The sequence below is a fragment of the Vanessa tameamea genome, chromosome 8 (assembly GCF_037043105.1).
Source record: "Vanessa tameamea isolate UH-Manoa-2023 chromosome 8, ilVanTame1 primary haplotype, whole genome shotgun sequence".
NCBI lineage: Eukaryota > Metazoa > Arthropoda > Insecta > Lepidoptera > Nymphalidae > Vanessa > Vanessa tameamea.
Genome location: NC_087316.1, coordinates 7,913,655 through 7,927,711, shown reverse-complemented (window position 1 = coordinate 7,927,711; position 14,057 = coordinate 7,913,655). Strand labels below are relative to the sequence as shown.

At 29.1% G+C, this 14,057-nt stretch overlaps 1 protein-coding gene and 1 long non-coding RNA gene across 3 annotated transcripts in view; both read left to right on the top strand.

The window, feature by feature from the left end:
- The first annotated feature begins 274 nt into the window (after nt 1-274).
- Nucleotides 275-996, top strand: LOC135193373 (uncharacterized). Its single transcript, XR_010309195.1, has 3 exons — nt 275-362; nt 491-694; nt 780-996. It is a non-coding gene; the product is annotated as an uncharacterized LOC135193373 (long non-coding RNA).
- Nucleotides 997-1,695: 699 nt separating this feature from the next.
- Milt (milton) overlaps nt 1,696-14,057 on the top strand; it is a 30,552-nt gene continuing 18,190 nt past the window's right edge. The window contains exons 1-5 of one of the 2 annotated variants that reach the window (XM_026639219.2): nt 1,696-1,954; nt 2,349-2,394; nt 2,836-2,925; nt 10,237-10,341; nt 13,802-13,906. Coding sequence is in view for 1 of the 2 variants with exons in the window: in XM_026639216.2 (XP_026495001.2) it covers nt 7,986-8,073; nt 10,237-10,341; nt 13,802-13,906 (298 nt within the window). In the remaining variant the exon portion in view is untranslated. Of the gene's footprint in view, nt 1,955-2,348; nt 2,395-2,835; nt 2,926-7,865; nt 8,074-10,236; nt 10,342-13,801; nt 13,907-14,057 lie in introns of those variants that run through there. The other variant, XM_026639216.2, reaches the window with a different exon arrangement.

Sequence of the window (14,057 nt, the reverse complement as noted above, 5' to 3'; positions counted from 1 at the left end):
AAGTTATTAGGCAGACGTACTATCAATTTATTTCCTCTGCAAAATAATCTAATTTTATTATAAAATACAGAAATAAGACTTGATCAAATCTGTGATTTCTTGATTTTGTTTAAAGAATAGTACATTTTATTCATTCGTTTTCGTAATTTGTATGATTTATACAAAAACGTTGCATTGATGCTTATTTGTAGAGGGTATCTAAAATTATATCGTGCTATTTATAGGGAATTGTAGGGTATACGATATATTAATTTGATGAAAATAATATACCTAATTTTATAATAATAATACCATAACTACATAATTAAAAATGGAAGTAACGATAAAAAATGCATTTTATCTAAGCATAAAATATTCAATTCGTAAGTATTTTTTGTAATAGAACTATCAATTCGAGAATTTATTATTATACAGTACGAAAGGTATAACAAATTCAATTGATTAGAAGTTTACTTAAAGTACTAAAAAATTATTCGTCCTTTTTTTTCAGACCCATATGTCGCTGTTTACACTATTTTTTGTGAAGTAGTTCAGCAAAATAGTTATAAAATAGCGAATTATTTATTACAGAAACCAATTCTTACAATTTTCATATCTATGGTTGTCGTGATATTTATAAGTATAGCGTTAACAGTATCTCTTATTTTCATGGCTGTTATAACTTGTCTGGTGATCTTTTTTATTATGGTTGAAAGTATGCATATGATATTTTTCTTTAATAGTTATTTATTTTTATAAATTTGTAGCATTCATAATTTTGTTATTATTATTTGTTTCAGGTGTTTTTACTTTAATCAGCGTTTTTTTGTTGGCCAATTTTCTAGTTATAGCAGTATTATTATTATTGATAACACATTTAATAAGAATAAAATCGTAGATAAAATAATAGCGACAATGTATTTATACTTAAGGAGAGCTAATTTTTAATTTTGTTAAGCAAATAAAATTATTGTAATTAGTTTTCATTGTATTATGATCAGCAAATTTATATAACATACAGAGTTAATAATTATTATTTTACATTTTGATTAAATAAAATAAAAACCATAATTTAATTGATTAAAAAAATTCTTTATTATTTCCCAAACGATTTTCTTTAAATTTATTCACATACATATTTTATTCTAATGTTAACTTTCTAGCGATCATTATTTTGTAAACGTGTTTATGTGAAATAAATAAATGTTTTGTGAAATTTAACCTATTATTTTTAATCACAATAATTAAAAAAAGCAACTTAAATAATAATTATTGAAGTTAACAACATTTGTTAATTCTGTCTAAACGAAATTTATAAATAATTTTCTTAGTTTAAAAAAAGTGTGGTCTAAAATATTTCCCGTCTAGATATAAACACACTTAACACACACTCTCCACTTTCTGCTTTAATGTTTTAGTTATCAAACCATTTTATAACCATATAAAAATATTTTTCACCTATATTCGAACTTTATGTATGTTTCTTTATGAATGTTGTTATCACAGATCCTATATCTATGATAATGAACAAATTAATTTAAATTTATATTAGAAATGAAACATTAATTTAAGGAACAGAAAGTGCGAACGCGGCGTTAGTTATATATATTGATTTTAAGGGAACAACAAATACTTTGATGAAAAAAGGTAGAATAGTTACGGGTTAAGTGCTACGAGTTACCGAGTTAGTATGGTTACGGGAACCGATTTAAAATGACTACAGCAGCAAGACACGGTTGGTCTGTAATTTTTGCTATGTAGTCTATGGATATCAAAATTAAGGATTGAGATTGAGAACGACCTTATTGTAAAATTTTTGCTCGTGAAATTATTTATTCGGAAAAATATGACGGTTTTTTATTTTTAATAGATTGTATTAAACAAAATAAAACAATATTGTGCTGTGGTTGTGATACAATGGATTTTTTTAAACAAGGTCAGGGTTCCTAGCATCGACGATGATGTAAAAATGAGTGTAAGTACCATGAAATAATTTTTAAGGTTTAAGCGGTGCTTAATCTTTATATATTATCAATAAGATTAAATTGTTTTTTTTTTAAATTTTTATATTATACTCTTGTCTAATATACCGTAGATATTCAAACAGTTATGTAAACATTATAAATAGGAATAACAAATGCTTTTACACTTTATACATTTTTGGAATTGAGTGTATATCATATAATAAGATATACAATATTAAAAAGACAACGAAATTTAAGTAACTGTAAAATGTGTGCATGTATGTATGTATATAATACATCGTATTTCTATCATTTTAGATAGGTAAAATAAAATTGGTACACACTTACTAGATATTTTTTGTAGTTGATACCTATCTTTTTAAATATTTTTTTTGTACTTTACAGGATATGAATCTTCATACCAGTCATCCAACATCGTATAAATAAGATTGTAAGTCTAAAATGTTCAGTTTCACTCTGCAAATTATTTAAATACTTAATTTTCCCCTTTGTTCTTATCTTTGTTAATTTTTTGGATTTGAATTAGCAACACAGATACATTTGACGTGCCAATAAATTATGATAAGAAAAAGAAGGAGAGATTGTATTAGTTGTGTTTCAATTCATTGTTAAAAGTAATATTGTTTTGGAGCTACTGAAATTTGATATAATATTGCCATTCATCTAGCATAAAATATAAAGTATATAATATATGCATATTTTTTGTAAGTGTGCTCTTCTGAGATGATTTATATATATTTCCTATGCAGTATAATAAAAAAATACTTTATTTTTTAAAATTATTAGCAAAAAAGGTATCATCTACATGCATTTTGTTAGTAACAAATTGCAAAAAATTAAAAGCCAAATACTTACCTTTGGTTCTTTATAGGTCAGTTCGGCAAGCTGGCGGCCCTCCAGGATGCGGCTCGCGCGCCCTCGCTAACTCCGCGCACAACACGAAACATTGGTACAATAACAGGTAATTTGTTAATTATTTATAAATATGTATCCAGTATAAAAGTCATGTCAATAAAATTAGATCAAGTCGTAGTGTGAAATCCAAAGATTTACTCAGGTCATACTGAGAAAAAATGAAAATTTCTGCTCTATTCCAGTATGAAATTCACTAGCTTAAATTTAAATTATTTATCAATAAGATATTCATTCGAAACAGCCACAATGATGCCAAATATTTGTTCACTTCAGGCTTGTACAAATCTCAGGCATCTTATGTTTGATAAGGACTATAAATATATTATACAGAACTGGAGTAATTTAGAGCAGAAACTTATGATGATGTGTTGTATAAATTATAATAGGAAAATGTTATGTTTTGCTATCTTGGTTTGGTAATTTACAGATAGGCATATTTATTTTAAAAGGGTGGTAATTTCGAAATCACATCACATTCAATAGATAATTTAAGAAGCTTGAGAAAATGTATTATTTTTTAAAGAATTAAGGAATTACAAAATGGAAGATTAACAGATTGCTTAAAATGTATTAGTCCTTATGCCCACCGGAGTGATTCTAGATGATTTTTGTCATTCTCTTATGAATATGCGTGTATTAACAGATAATAACTGTCAGTAAATATCTCATTATCACACTTGATTTATTTAGAGAGAAAGATTATGTAGCTGAGATGAATCAGGGAATAAGAAAATATGCAAATATTGACCAAAGGGTTCAAATCCGTAGATAATGTGCTTAATTCAGTATTTGAAAAGACATCATACTTGCATATTATAATTATTATTGTTTTTTATTTGGCTTTTATTTGTGCCGAGAGGCACAGATTATTTCGCTAATGTCACGTGCGAAACTTTCATATTACTATGATAATTGATTTGGACAGTTAAGGGTAGGAGTGAAAGTGTGTACCAATGCCAAGTTCTAATTGTAAAGTTACTTGAATATTTAACAATTTGAATCAATCAACTAGTCAGTAGATATTATTGTATTTTAAATACTAAGTATCTAATCCAACTCGGCTTTTAAAAACGCCGGCCTTGAGAACAGTTACAAAATTGTACATGTAACTTTGTTACTGTACCTATTGTTTATAAAAAAATTAAAAAATAACTTATATTTATTGTACAGTTGATTTGACAGTAATGATATTTCATTCTAAATTATTGTACTGAATTTATAATTGTTCTGTCGTCATATGAATATTTATTTAGTACGTGTTTCGTACGTGTTGGCGAACATGAGTCATATACGAGTAATTTGTAAAATTGAGCTCATTCCTACATTTGACTTGACTGTTTAAGTAATTTTGATGTTGGGGTTAAATATAAAGTGTTCCCATACCATCCTTGTAAATTAAAACATGGTGTTAAGTAAATGTTTTTTAATACATTTTATAACATGAAATGTCTGAATTGTTATTATTCATTTGTTGTTATTCATGTACTCGTAAAATTTTTGGTATAAATATGTATTATTATTCCATAAGGACGGAGACTTATGGAATAAACAGGCAAAAACGTTGAATATTAAGGTCATTATTTTGTTATTTCTTCAATGTCTGCACGTGTTTGTCTTTCATGGTTGTGTGCATACACTTCAACGATTTTCGGAAAATGTTCTTGTTAATTTTATTATATTATAAACAGCCATTTCAATGCATATTTATCATGAGATGCAAATCCGCTTTCTATCTATTCGTAGTTTGTTGATTTTATGTCCATTGTTAAATGAAAACCTTAAGAATAATAATAGCAACTGAGCTATACCTATGTCTCGTAGAATGTTCAATGATGTAATAGGTTGTTTTAAAGTTTCGAATCGCAAACATTTTCCTAACATTTAATAACCAGACAACAATAACAAAATTAAAAAAAAGATTTATAGACGCTAATAAGTAATGATGAATGATTTTTATTTGCATTTTATTAATGAAATGTAAATAATAGCAAATTATATAAAATTAAAAATAGTCTCTTAATGGTCTAGGTTTATTTGAATACCTTAATTACTATTCACAAGTCACATAATATTATGTAAAGACTTATGTATTATAAAGCGTAACGTGTGTACGTTGACGATCTTCTAACTTGGTCGCAGTATACGGATACAGATAGATATTATATAAAAGGTCATGTTCAACTTGCAGATTTGATTTATCACTTACGTGTAAATCTTTCAACTATATTTGCCTACAATAAACCTTACATTTATGGCTTATATACGATATGTTTGTTGTACCTTCACCTAAATACGTGTATATTATATATTCATATTTTATTAGTATTAGCTAGCTAATAGCCACATGTGGTAAATGGTCACCTTCTGTTATCAATGAGGTTTAAGATGTTGCATAGACCGACTCTTTGAAAATTAAAATCGGAACACGTGAAAAACTATGTGCATTACTTTATGTTTGGCGGTAGAATAAATAATGACATAATGATACCCGCCCAACCCAAAATCCGAAGACTATTCTTTATTACTGATACCAGTTATACTTAGTAGGTACATAACGTGATGACTTAGTACAAATCTAAGATTTACATATACCAATTTTCATGAGATTTTCTAAAAGCTTAAGCACTACAAAGAGTCCTTGATTAATATATCTTTATTTATAACACTATTCCATTTAACAACTTATATTCAATTTAATTTTACTTCTAGTGTTCCGATACCAATTTCTATGAAATTTAAAGCGCCATTTTTTTATTAATCCATGATGAATTGAAGTTCATAGATTATTCATGATCTCGACCAATGACATCGCGTCATTTCCAAGGCAAAAGTTGTTTTCTATGACTGGAATAGCTTATAGCTAAAATTACTTTTTTTTAAATAATAAAGTAAGTACTTTTGTTACACAATCACACATATAATACTATAAAATTATTTGTAAATTAGGACCAATAAGGTTTTTAGGTCACATTACTATCGTAATACTTTCTGTGCTCTACTTTAGATTTGCTTTTATTTTTCTTCATCTGAAAAGACTGCCAATTGAGATTTTGTCAAACTGGCAGTAGTTTAAAATTTATTCCTACATGATAAGGCACACTATAAAGAATTAAAATAACATTAATAATGAGTAAGTATTTACACAAATGGGACTATACCAATATAAAGTGCATTAAATTTTAGTTTTCCTTTTGACGTACGTTATTATTGCGATTAATTTATTCAAATTAAAATTGTAGCTTAATACTAAAATATAATAATTATTATTGTAGTACATTTTAGATGATATAAATCCGGTACTGCTTTAGTGACTATATCGACAAAGAGATATATACGTTGAATTAAAAATAAATGTTTTGTAGTTTTATAATATCCTTTAATGGTATTAACCTCGTTTATTTAAACTATAAAATACTACAAAGCGCTACAATAGTTGAGCTTTAACGTGGAGCTTATGAATGGGGGAATGGCATAAAAGTTTTGCGATTGGCAAGGTGCCAGCTGTTATTCCGGGAGGGCGGGCGCCCGCGCAGGCCCAGTCTCACGCCGCGATTCCACCGACAATGAGCATATCGTTTCACGCCTTACGTCCGCGTTAACCATAATAAATTAATACTGAACTGTCACCTGAATATTGGCGTCACTTCACTTTTCGTCAACTTGTTAAAATCTTTAAAATCACATTTCAGTTTCTTGATATCAGTTTTGTTAATACTTTAAAAACTAATTTTAGAAGGTATATGGTACACTTAGTTTTAATTTAAGTTACATGAACTCGTAGGCGGTTGATATAAATAGTATGTGTTATTATTTTCTAATTATCAACGACGAATCGAAAGAATCAATAAAAGGTACCAACAAATTGTTGTGTAACTATTTATATTTTCATATAAAATAAATATATTAAAATTTTAATTCAACAAAAAATTCCTTGAATTTATAGTTAATTGAATTAATTGAATAATGTAATTTAATTAGTAGTATCTACTCGAAATCATTTAATTAGTAATGCAACATTACATAAAATGCCGGTGTTTGGTGCCGCCAGTCTACGTAACGAAGGAAAAGTGCTATAATTTTTTATTAAATAATGAACCATATCTAGAATATTTACGAAATATATTCTTTTAACAATTTCAGTAGATTTTTTTTTAAACTCGGTTACATTATACTAGAGTTGTCGGTAAAGAAAATATAATCTTGTTATTGTGGACGCAAGCGTAAGTGCAATTGGGTTACATAACAGAAAAGTGGTATCAGCCAGTGTCATACGGCATACCGAACTCTGCTTCAGGTGCATAATCCTACAAGAAAAAAAAAACAATAATTATAGCGATTGAAATTGTTCTAAGATATAATTCAGTTGTACCTAATTTAGATGATTTATACAAACGGATCAAGCTTTGTCGTCTACATAGCTCGCGTATTTCAACTAATTTGTAATGTTGTTACTTATTATAAGTAACGTAACTGTTATTGCGCCCTTTGTTCGAATTAAGTCTCAAGGTCGTTAGCTATACGAAATAATTGTACACGGGACGACAACGAGAGGTGACTCGTCTAATCATCTATGGTATTGATGCCAGCATATTGACGACATCCTTATTTTTATTAGCGCTTTGCCGAGTGCGTCGACCGTGCCGCCCCCACAGCTGAACTGTGCGTGTGGCCTCGGTATCATTTCTATTTCTATAGGATTTTGGCAGTAAATTCGTTTATTATTTATCTCTTTTCATTATAACCTACATTTGTTGTGCATTCGTTTATGCGATTACCTTTAGTAAAGTATAATTAAACTATGTACTTAAATGTAGATTTCGTTAATAAAATATTTTATATATAAATATATTCATTTAAAGTATAAAATTAACAAAACAATAAGTACAACGAATGCTGCCGATATCCTCGCCAACAGTATTCATTATCGAGTTTTATGACGCTCTTTCCATTATCTAGTATCTAGATTATAACATGAATGATTATTAGGGAAACTGTTTTGAGTGCACGTACACAGACTTGAAGGTGTCTGTGATTTTTTTTTGTTTTTATGTGCACGTCCAAACTTTTTGTAGTGTGTCCACCGGCAGTGGTTGTGTATGTGTTACTATGAGTGAGAGGCGATCTCGACCGCGACCGCGCAGGCGCAACGATTTGCACGACAAGCAACAGGATTTACTATTTGCTTGGAGTGACGGTGAGTTTGATCAATGTCAAGGAAAAGTTTTGATGTTATCTGATAAATGGCGGGTATTATTGTATTTGAAACAATACGAAACTGATTATATTATAGTTATATTATTAGTTATGATGTTTTAATGATAACAATATTAAAACTTTGTGTTTTGCTATATATTATGTTGAAATAGTAATTGTAAATAATATTTAAAACAATGTCTGCGTCTAGTCTATCACATGATACTCAATTGCGGTAAACTTGACTGATAATAAACAATTAAAGATTATAAACAAGGAAATTTTGTGTTTCAAGTCTAATTACTAGTCTAATTTTCTTTGTGTACCTAAAATAAATAAAAAAAATAAGATTTTTTTATTAAATGTAACATTTCGTATGTGTAGGCATGAAGGTGCGCAATATGTGGTTGACATAAATTTTTCAGGGAAGCGTTAATAGTTTAACGGAACAGTTAGTTAATTTTTCGTAATGATAGTGCTATTATATGTAACAAGATCATGTACCTATGTTTTGATTCTTATATAAATTGACCTAAATATTTGGAGCCTAACAAGAACATATATGAGCGTATATTTAAATTAATTATTATTACTATTCGTTCGTTTTTTCAATCTGTATTTGCGTATAACGTGGTAACCCTAATGAGATAAAGATTTTAAAAATGGAGATTGCGATTATTTTAAAAATGTAATTCATAATTTTGCATGCAAGCGCTAGTCTCGTACCGGACGACGCGCTTATACAAAAGAACGCAAATAGAATTCAAATATTCTTTTACCGTTTTAATTATTCGGCTATGCTGTGTTGTATACCTCAAACATTAACAATTTTCGGTAATATATAATTCTACATGTTCAAAGGCACGAATGCCATAGTGGAAAAAAAAATACGGAAATAGAAATACGGCTATGAAAGAAAGTTAAAGAAATTAAAGCAGAGGTTCAATTTAAAATAATAAATACCGACATGTTTTTTTAACAGACTTGTCGTTATACAATAAATAAACCCATTGTAATTAGGTAATATACATTTTCTGTATGATGATATGATCCCCTCCGTAAAACTTTACCCCATGTTAAAAATAATGCACTTCTATTTATTGTTTTTATGTTTTCGTGAGTTAATTTAAACTTAATCACCGCTTTTTGAATTTATACTTAAGATTTTCAAACTAAATTTAAATAGTATTTTCACTTTGAAGAAGTCAAATATTTCCTAGATGTAAATAATTATTCGTGCGCTGATCATTTAGGACATGATGCTTTCGTCGTCACAAAACGTCACGTGGTCTAATAAGTATCTGTTTATCACGATGCAAATTGCGTGAACATGTTTTCAAAGTCGAATTAAATGATAATATGTACCATTGCATAAGCTGCTTGATTTTCGTTTAATGTAAAAGTGTTAATCGCTTGGTTCGTATTATAGAATAAGATGAGGAGTACCTCCCCGCAGATGGCGCGGTCAGTCGCATGCTCCGAGAGCGCTCGCTATTGATTCTGTCTGCTTCATACTAGATGCAGTCTGTACTCTGTAGACTCACTCCCGTACGATGGAGTTGTATTATAGATATACTCAATAATGTTGAAATCTCATTGCACCAAGTTCGATTTTCCAGACACATAATAATTGAGCTTAGTAGTACTCTGTATTTGTTTGTTGTATTGCTCGAAATATTATCTTCATTTTAGTTTACAGAATTTATAAATTTGATCTAATCAGTGCACAATTGTGACAACGAAAACATATTTCAGTTGATGATTCTGCATTAATCGAATCAAAAATAATGAAATTATAACATATCTAATGGATTTATTTAATAAATATGTAGCGGGGTTTGGTTTTGATCACACCCTTATCGTACTCTTTTGTTAAACACGAAAGTTGATTCCAATTTAACCTGCCTTTACTGTGTATGATATTTTAATTAATATTTGACAATTATTTTAAAATAAAAATAATCAAAGTATATGTTGAACTAAATTTCATCGTCGCGTTCATACGTTCTTAATAATTGTTCAGTCATCTCATGATGTAATTTATATTTTCACTTTTCAATGTAAAGGGGAACTTAAAAGATAGTACGTTCTTAAACGAATTAATATTATTAATCAATGTTTCTAATTTCAATTGTTATTGATGCTATTTGTTTTTGTCCTACAGAGCTGTGCAATAGCGAGGAGGTGCCTGAGGTAGAAATTGTCAGCCTTCTTCAAGAGCATATTCCAAAGTATCGACTGAGAGCCGACAGTCTTACACAATTTGGAGGTAAATATAACTGATAGATTATATATTTTATAAACATAAAGTATCGTTTTACTATTGTTATATATATATAAGTATAACTATACTGTTTAATAATATCAGATAAAACAATAAGTTTACAAGCGAAACATCTATTTTATTTAATATTTTCTGATTGACTGACGGTTAAATAATGCGGATAACTTCTGATTTATTCTAATTAAACTCGCATGATGCCAATCATTATCTTTTGTTATCATATAATATTGTTAAAATTGATTAATCATGTATCTAAAACTAAGCACAGCACGTTTTTTAAACTATTATTTTATTAATATTGGTATCCCTTAAAGTGTAAATACTTGTTGGAAAAAATTGTAACGAGCAAGAGGGATCTTATTAGGTTCTGGTTTACTTGTATTTTTTATTGTATTTGTTGATTTGTTTTGTGATGAATTGTTTTTCTTGTATTTTCTTTGTATTGTAGTATTTTTACAGTAAAAAACTGCATAGAAAGTAATACATATTATTTCTACAAATGGAAAATTCTTATATTTTGTGTCGTGACCATGTCTTTGTGGCAAAACATTTAGCTGCTATTTTAAATTATTAATATATACAATATATTTTGTGTCATATTTGATCGAACTGCGATTTCAAAGAGAACGCAAAGAGTAAAATTCGTAGGTGATGTGTAAAGAAGATCAAATCGCGCCTCGACCATTTTTTTATTATATAATGCTGTATCGTGTTGAAACATTCACGTCCTATCTAAAAACGAATCGTGTTCAACTTAACAATAGACGATTGCCAAGAATCCTTTCTCCTGTAATGTCAGCCAAGTTAACCCATTCATATAGTTTATAAATATAAAACGATCTGCTCTCAAAGTGTTTGTGTATTTAAATGTTTTTTTGAATGTCTCAGCTGGCGAGTTGAGTAAGTAAAAATAGTTTATATTTAAGTTTTAAAGGTCTACTGGTCAGGTGTTTGGTAGTCGCTTTGTAAATTCTAGCACGTGACACAATAATATTTCTTAGCTCTTTAAACACTACGTTCTATATTTAGTAGTGTGCACTTGCTAATTATTTAACGCACAATGTTAAATATAAAATTAACTATTAAAAATAGCCTTTGTTCAGTGCAGTTAAGGCGAATTTCATTAATCACATACATGTTATATATTATATATATATATATATCTAAGTAGTATATAATTATGGTATGGTAGTTTTAATAAAATGCAATCAATATTTGTAAATAAAAAAATCTACCATAGTCATGAACTATACTGACCACAGCAGTTTTATTTTACGTCCAATTGTTTTTCACATTTGTACTAAAACAATTGATTACAAACAATGACATATTTTCTCTAGACACGTTCCTATGAAATATATTTCAAACCGTGTTTTTTATTTTATTTTTAGTTATTATAAATGTATATACAATTGTAGAAACGTATTTAAATGTATAAATTTTCGTCAGTGTTCGTAGTTCGTCGTTACAGTGTTCGATAATCGAAAAATCATCTTTCATAAAATTTGAGGAAAACGGAATTGCATGTTTCGAATTATTTTTTCTACTTCTATTTCCAATATTTTTATATATACGAAACTGGTTTGTCAAAAGATACCAATATAAACATAAAAAACACGGTTGTCAAACAGAAAAGAAAATTGTACTTACTATCTTTTATCTCTTCTATCTTTGTAGATATACTTACAAATTTATAATAAACTAAGGCGGTAAACAGAGATCTATTTAAAATTTCATTTAAATGACAGATTATAACAATATTATCATTTCAAAGATGCTTTACTCAGTAATTTATCATTTCAATTGACACGACCTTCAACGCAGTCGGTACTCGAGAAGTTTTTACCCGAATTAATTAGATTCAAAACGTAAGTCGGGAAAAAAATGTGCGATAAAGAACAGTATACACAACCGCGTATTGAATTTTTATTTGTCTCTTTCCAAGAAATCTGAATAAAATCAATTATCTTATTAAAATCCAACGTTTGAACGACGTATTTAACTAAAGTTAATCATGTCTTGTATTTGCGTATACGAGGATAGAATTATAATCTTGTACTAAAAGATGTGCGCTTTCTCATGTTTTCACTTTGTGTTTCGTTATATTCATTAACTCTTAACTTTCTTGTCTATTTAACGTTAATATATGAATAATTAACGGCCTCGTGTATAATTTTAAATAAGCTCAGAAATAACAATTGTATACAATTTATTTTTGTGACGAATTGAGAGATAACCCGATTATAATATTAGAGTTTTATTATTTACGCCTTTGCTATAATGAAAGTGACTAAAAAAGTCAGTGAACATTCTACCGATTGGTCTCGAAGTACTGGTTAATTAGCATGAATAAAAACTATGATTCGAGTTAGTGTGATCTCGCTTAATCAATAAAATGGTCATTCTATTGTAGCTTTGCGGCCGTTTTTACTACTTTAAAAATAGTGTTATAAAAACAAATGCATTTACTTTATTATTCATTAGAAAAAATAGCGCATAACTCGTGCGTTATTTTAATTTTTACAAAAGAAAATTTGTGAGTGATAGATAAATTTGAAGATCTTAATCATAGCTGGCGTGATCGGGATTCTCAAAGCTGTTCCGTCCCAGTAAGTGTAAGGCGCGGTTTCCGGCGCCAGCGTTGTGTCGCACGATGACGCTATAAATAATGGTGTCTCATCGTAAGAGTCATCGTCCGCTGACCAGAGCGCATTCTCAACCGGTCTCATGCGTGCCATCTGTCAACTGGCTGCAAGTACTAGCGTGCCATTAGCAGGCCTATGGCATTACAGGCATCCCATAATGACTACTCAGTATTCAGTCTCTAGTGCGTACATGAACATCGACTCTTAGGTTTTATTCACGAAAATCGTTAGTTCTTTAGTAACAAACGTTAAAAGCCAATGTTAATACAATAATTGTATCAAATTATCTAAGTTATTTACCGTATACATAATAAATGAAAAAAATTACAATACAAGTTCTACGCGTATACAAAAAGCACAAATAATTTAGAATGAACTGCACGAGTCTGCCGGCTTACTATTACCGTAGAATGTCGTAGATTAAGTCACGTGATATCAAAAACAGGAACAAACTGGATTGAAAGTGGACGGGGAATGTTGTAGGTGTGATTCAGCGCTCCTCTAACGTAGCCGTTTCTATGTTTGTAACAGTTTGATAGAGAAGTGTTACTAGTTAGATTTTTCAGCTATTTTGTTATGAATTCGAACACTTGCTTTTTTGCAAATAAATGGAAAAAGGTAGATCCAGTATTGATAGTTAGGAACGCTTGAAAATTGTAACTTTACGTCTACGAGTTTTTCATAATTGAATTAGAACTGCTACATGTTGTGAATATATTAGATTTTTTTTTATTTATTTTTGTTTTAATCAGTTTTGCGTGTGTGGTGATGGTTTTATAAGACATTGTATTGGTTTGCAGGTTACGAAAATCAAGATTGGTTCATACCATCGCCGGCGCTGCCAGTCAGCCCGGAAGACCTCGCACTTACGCCTGACCAGATCAGGGAGACGCTCAATTATTTTCGTGAGTAAATACTGCAATAATTTATTAAATGATTTTGATATTTGTAGATTTTATTATATGTGACTGTAGCAAATTAGTCGGCGTTGATGTAGATTCTGATGTACACGATCTGTAAACTAAACGAATATAACAGGACTAAATATATTGTTGA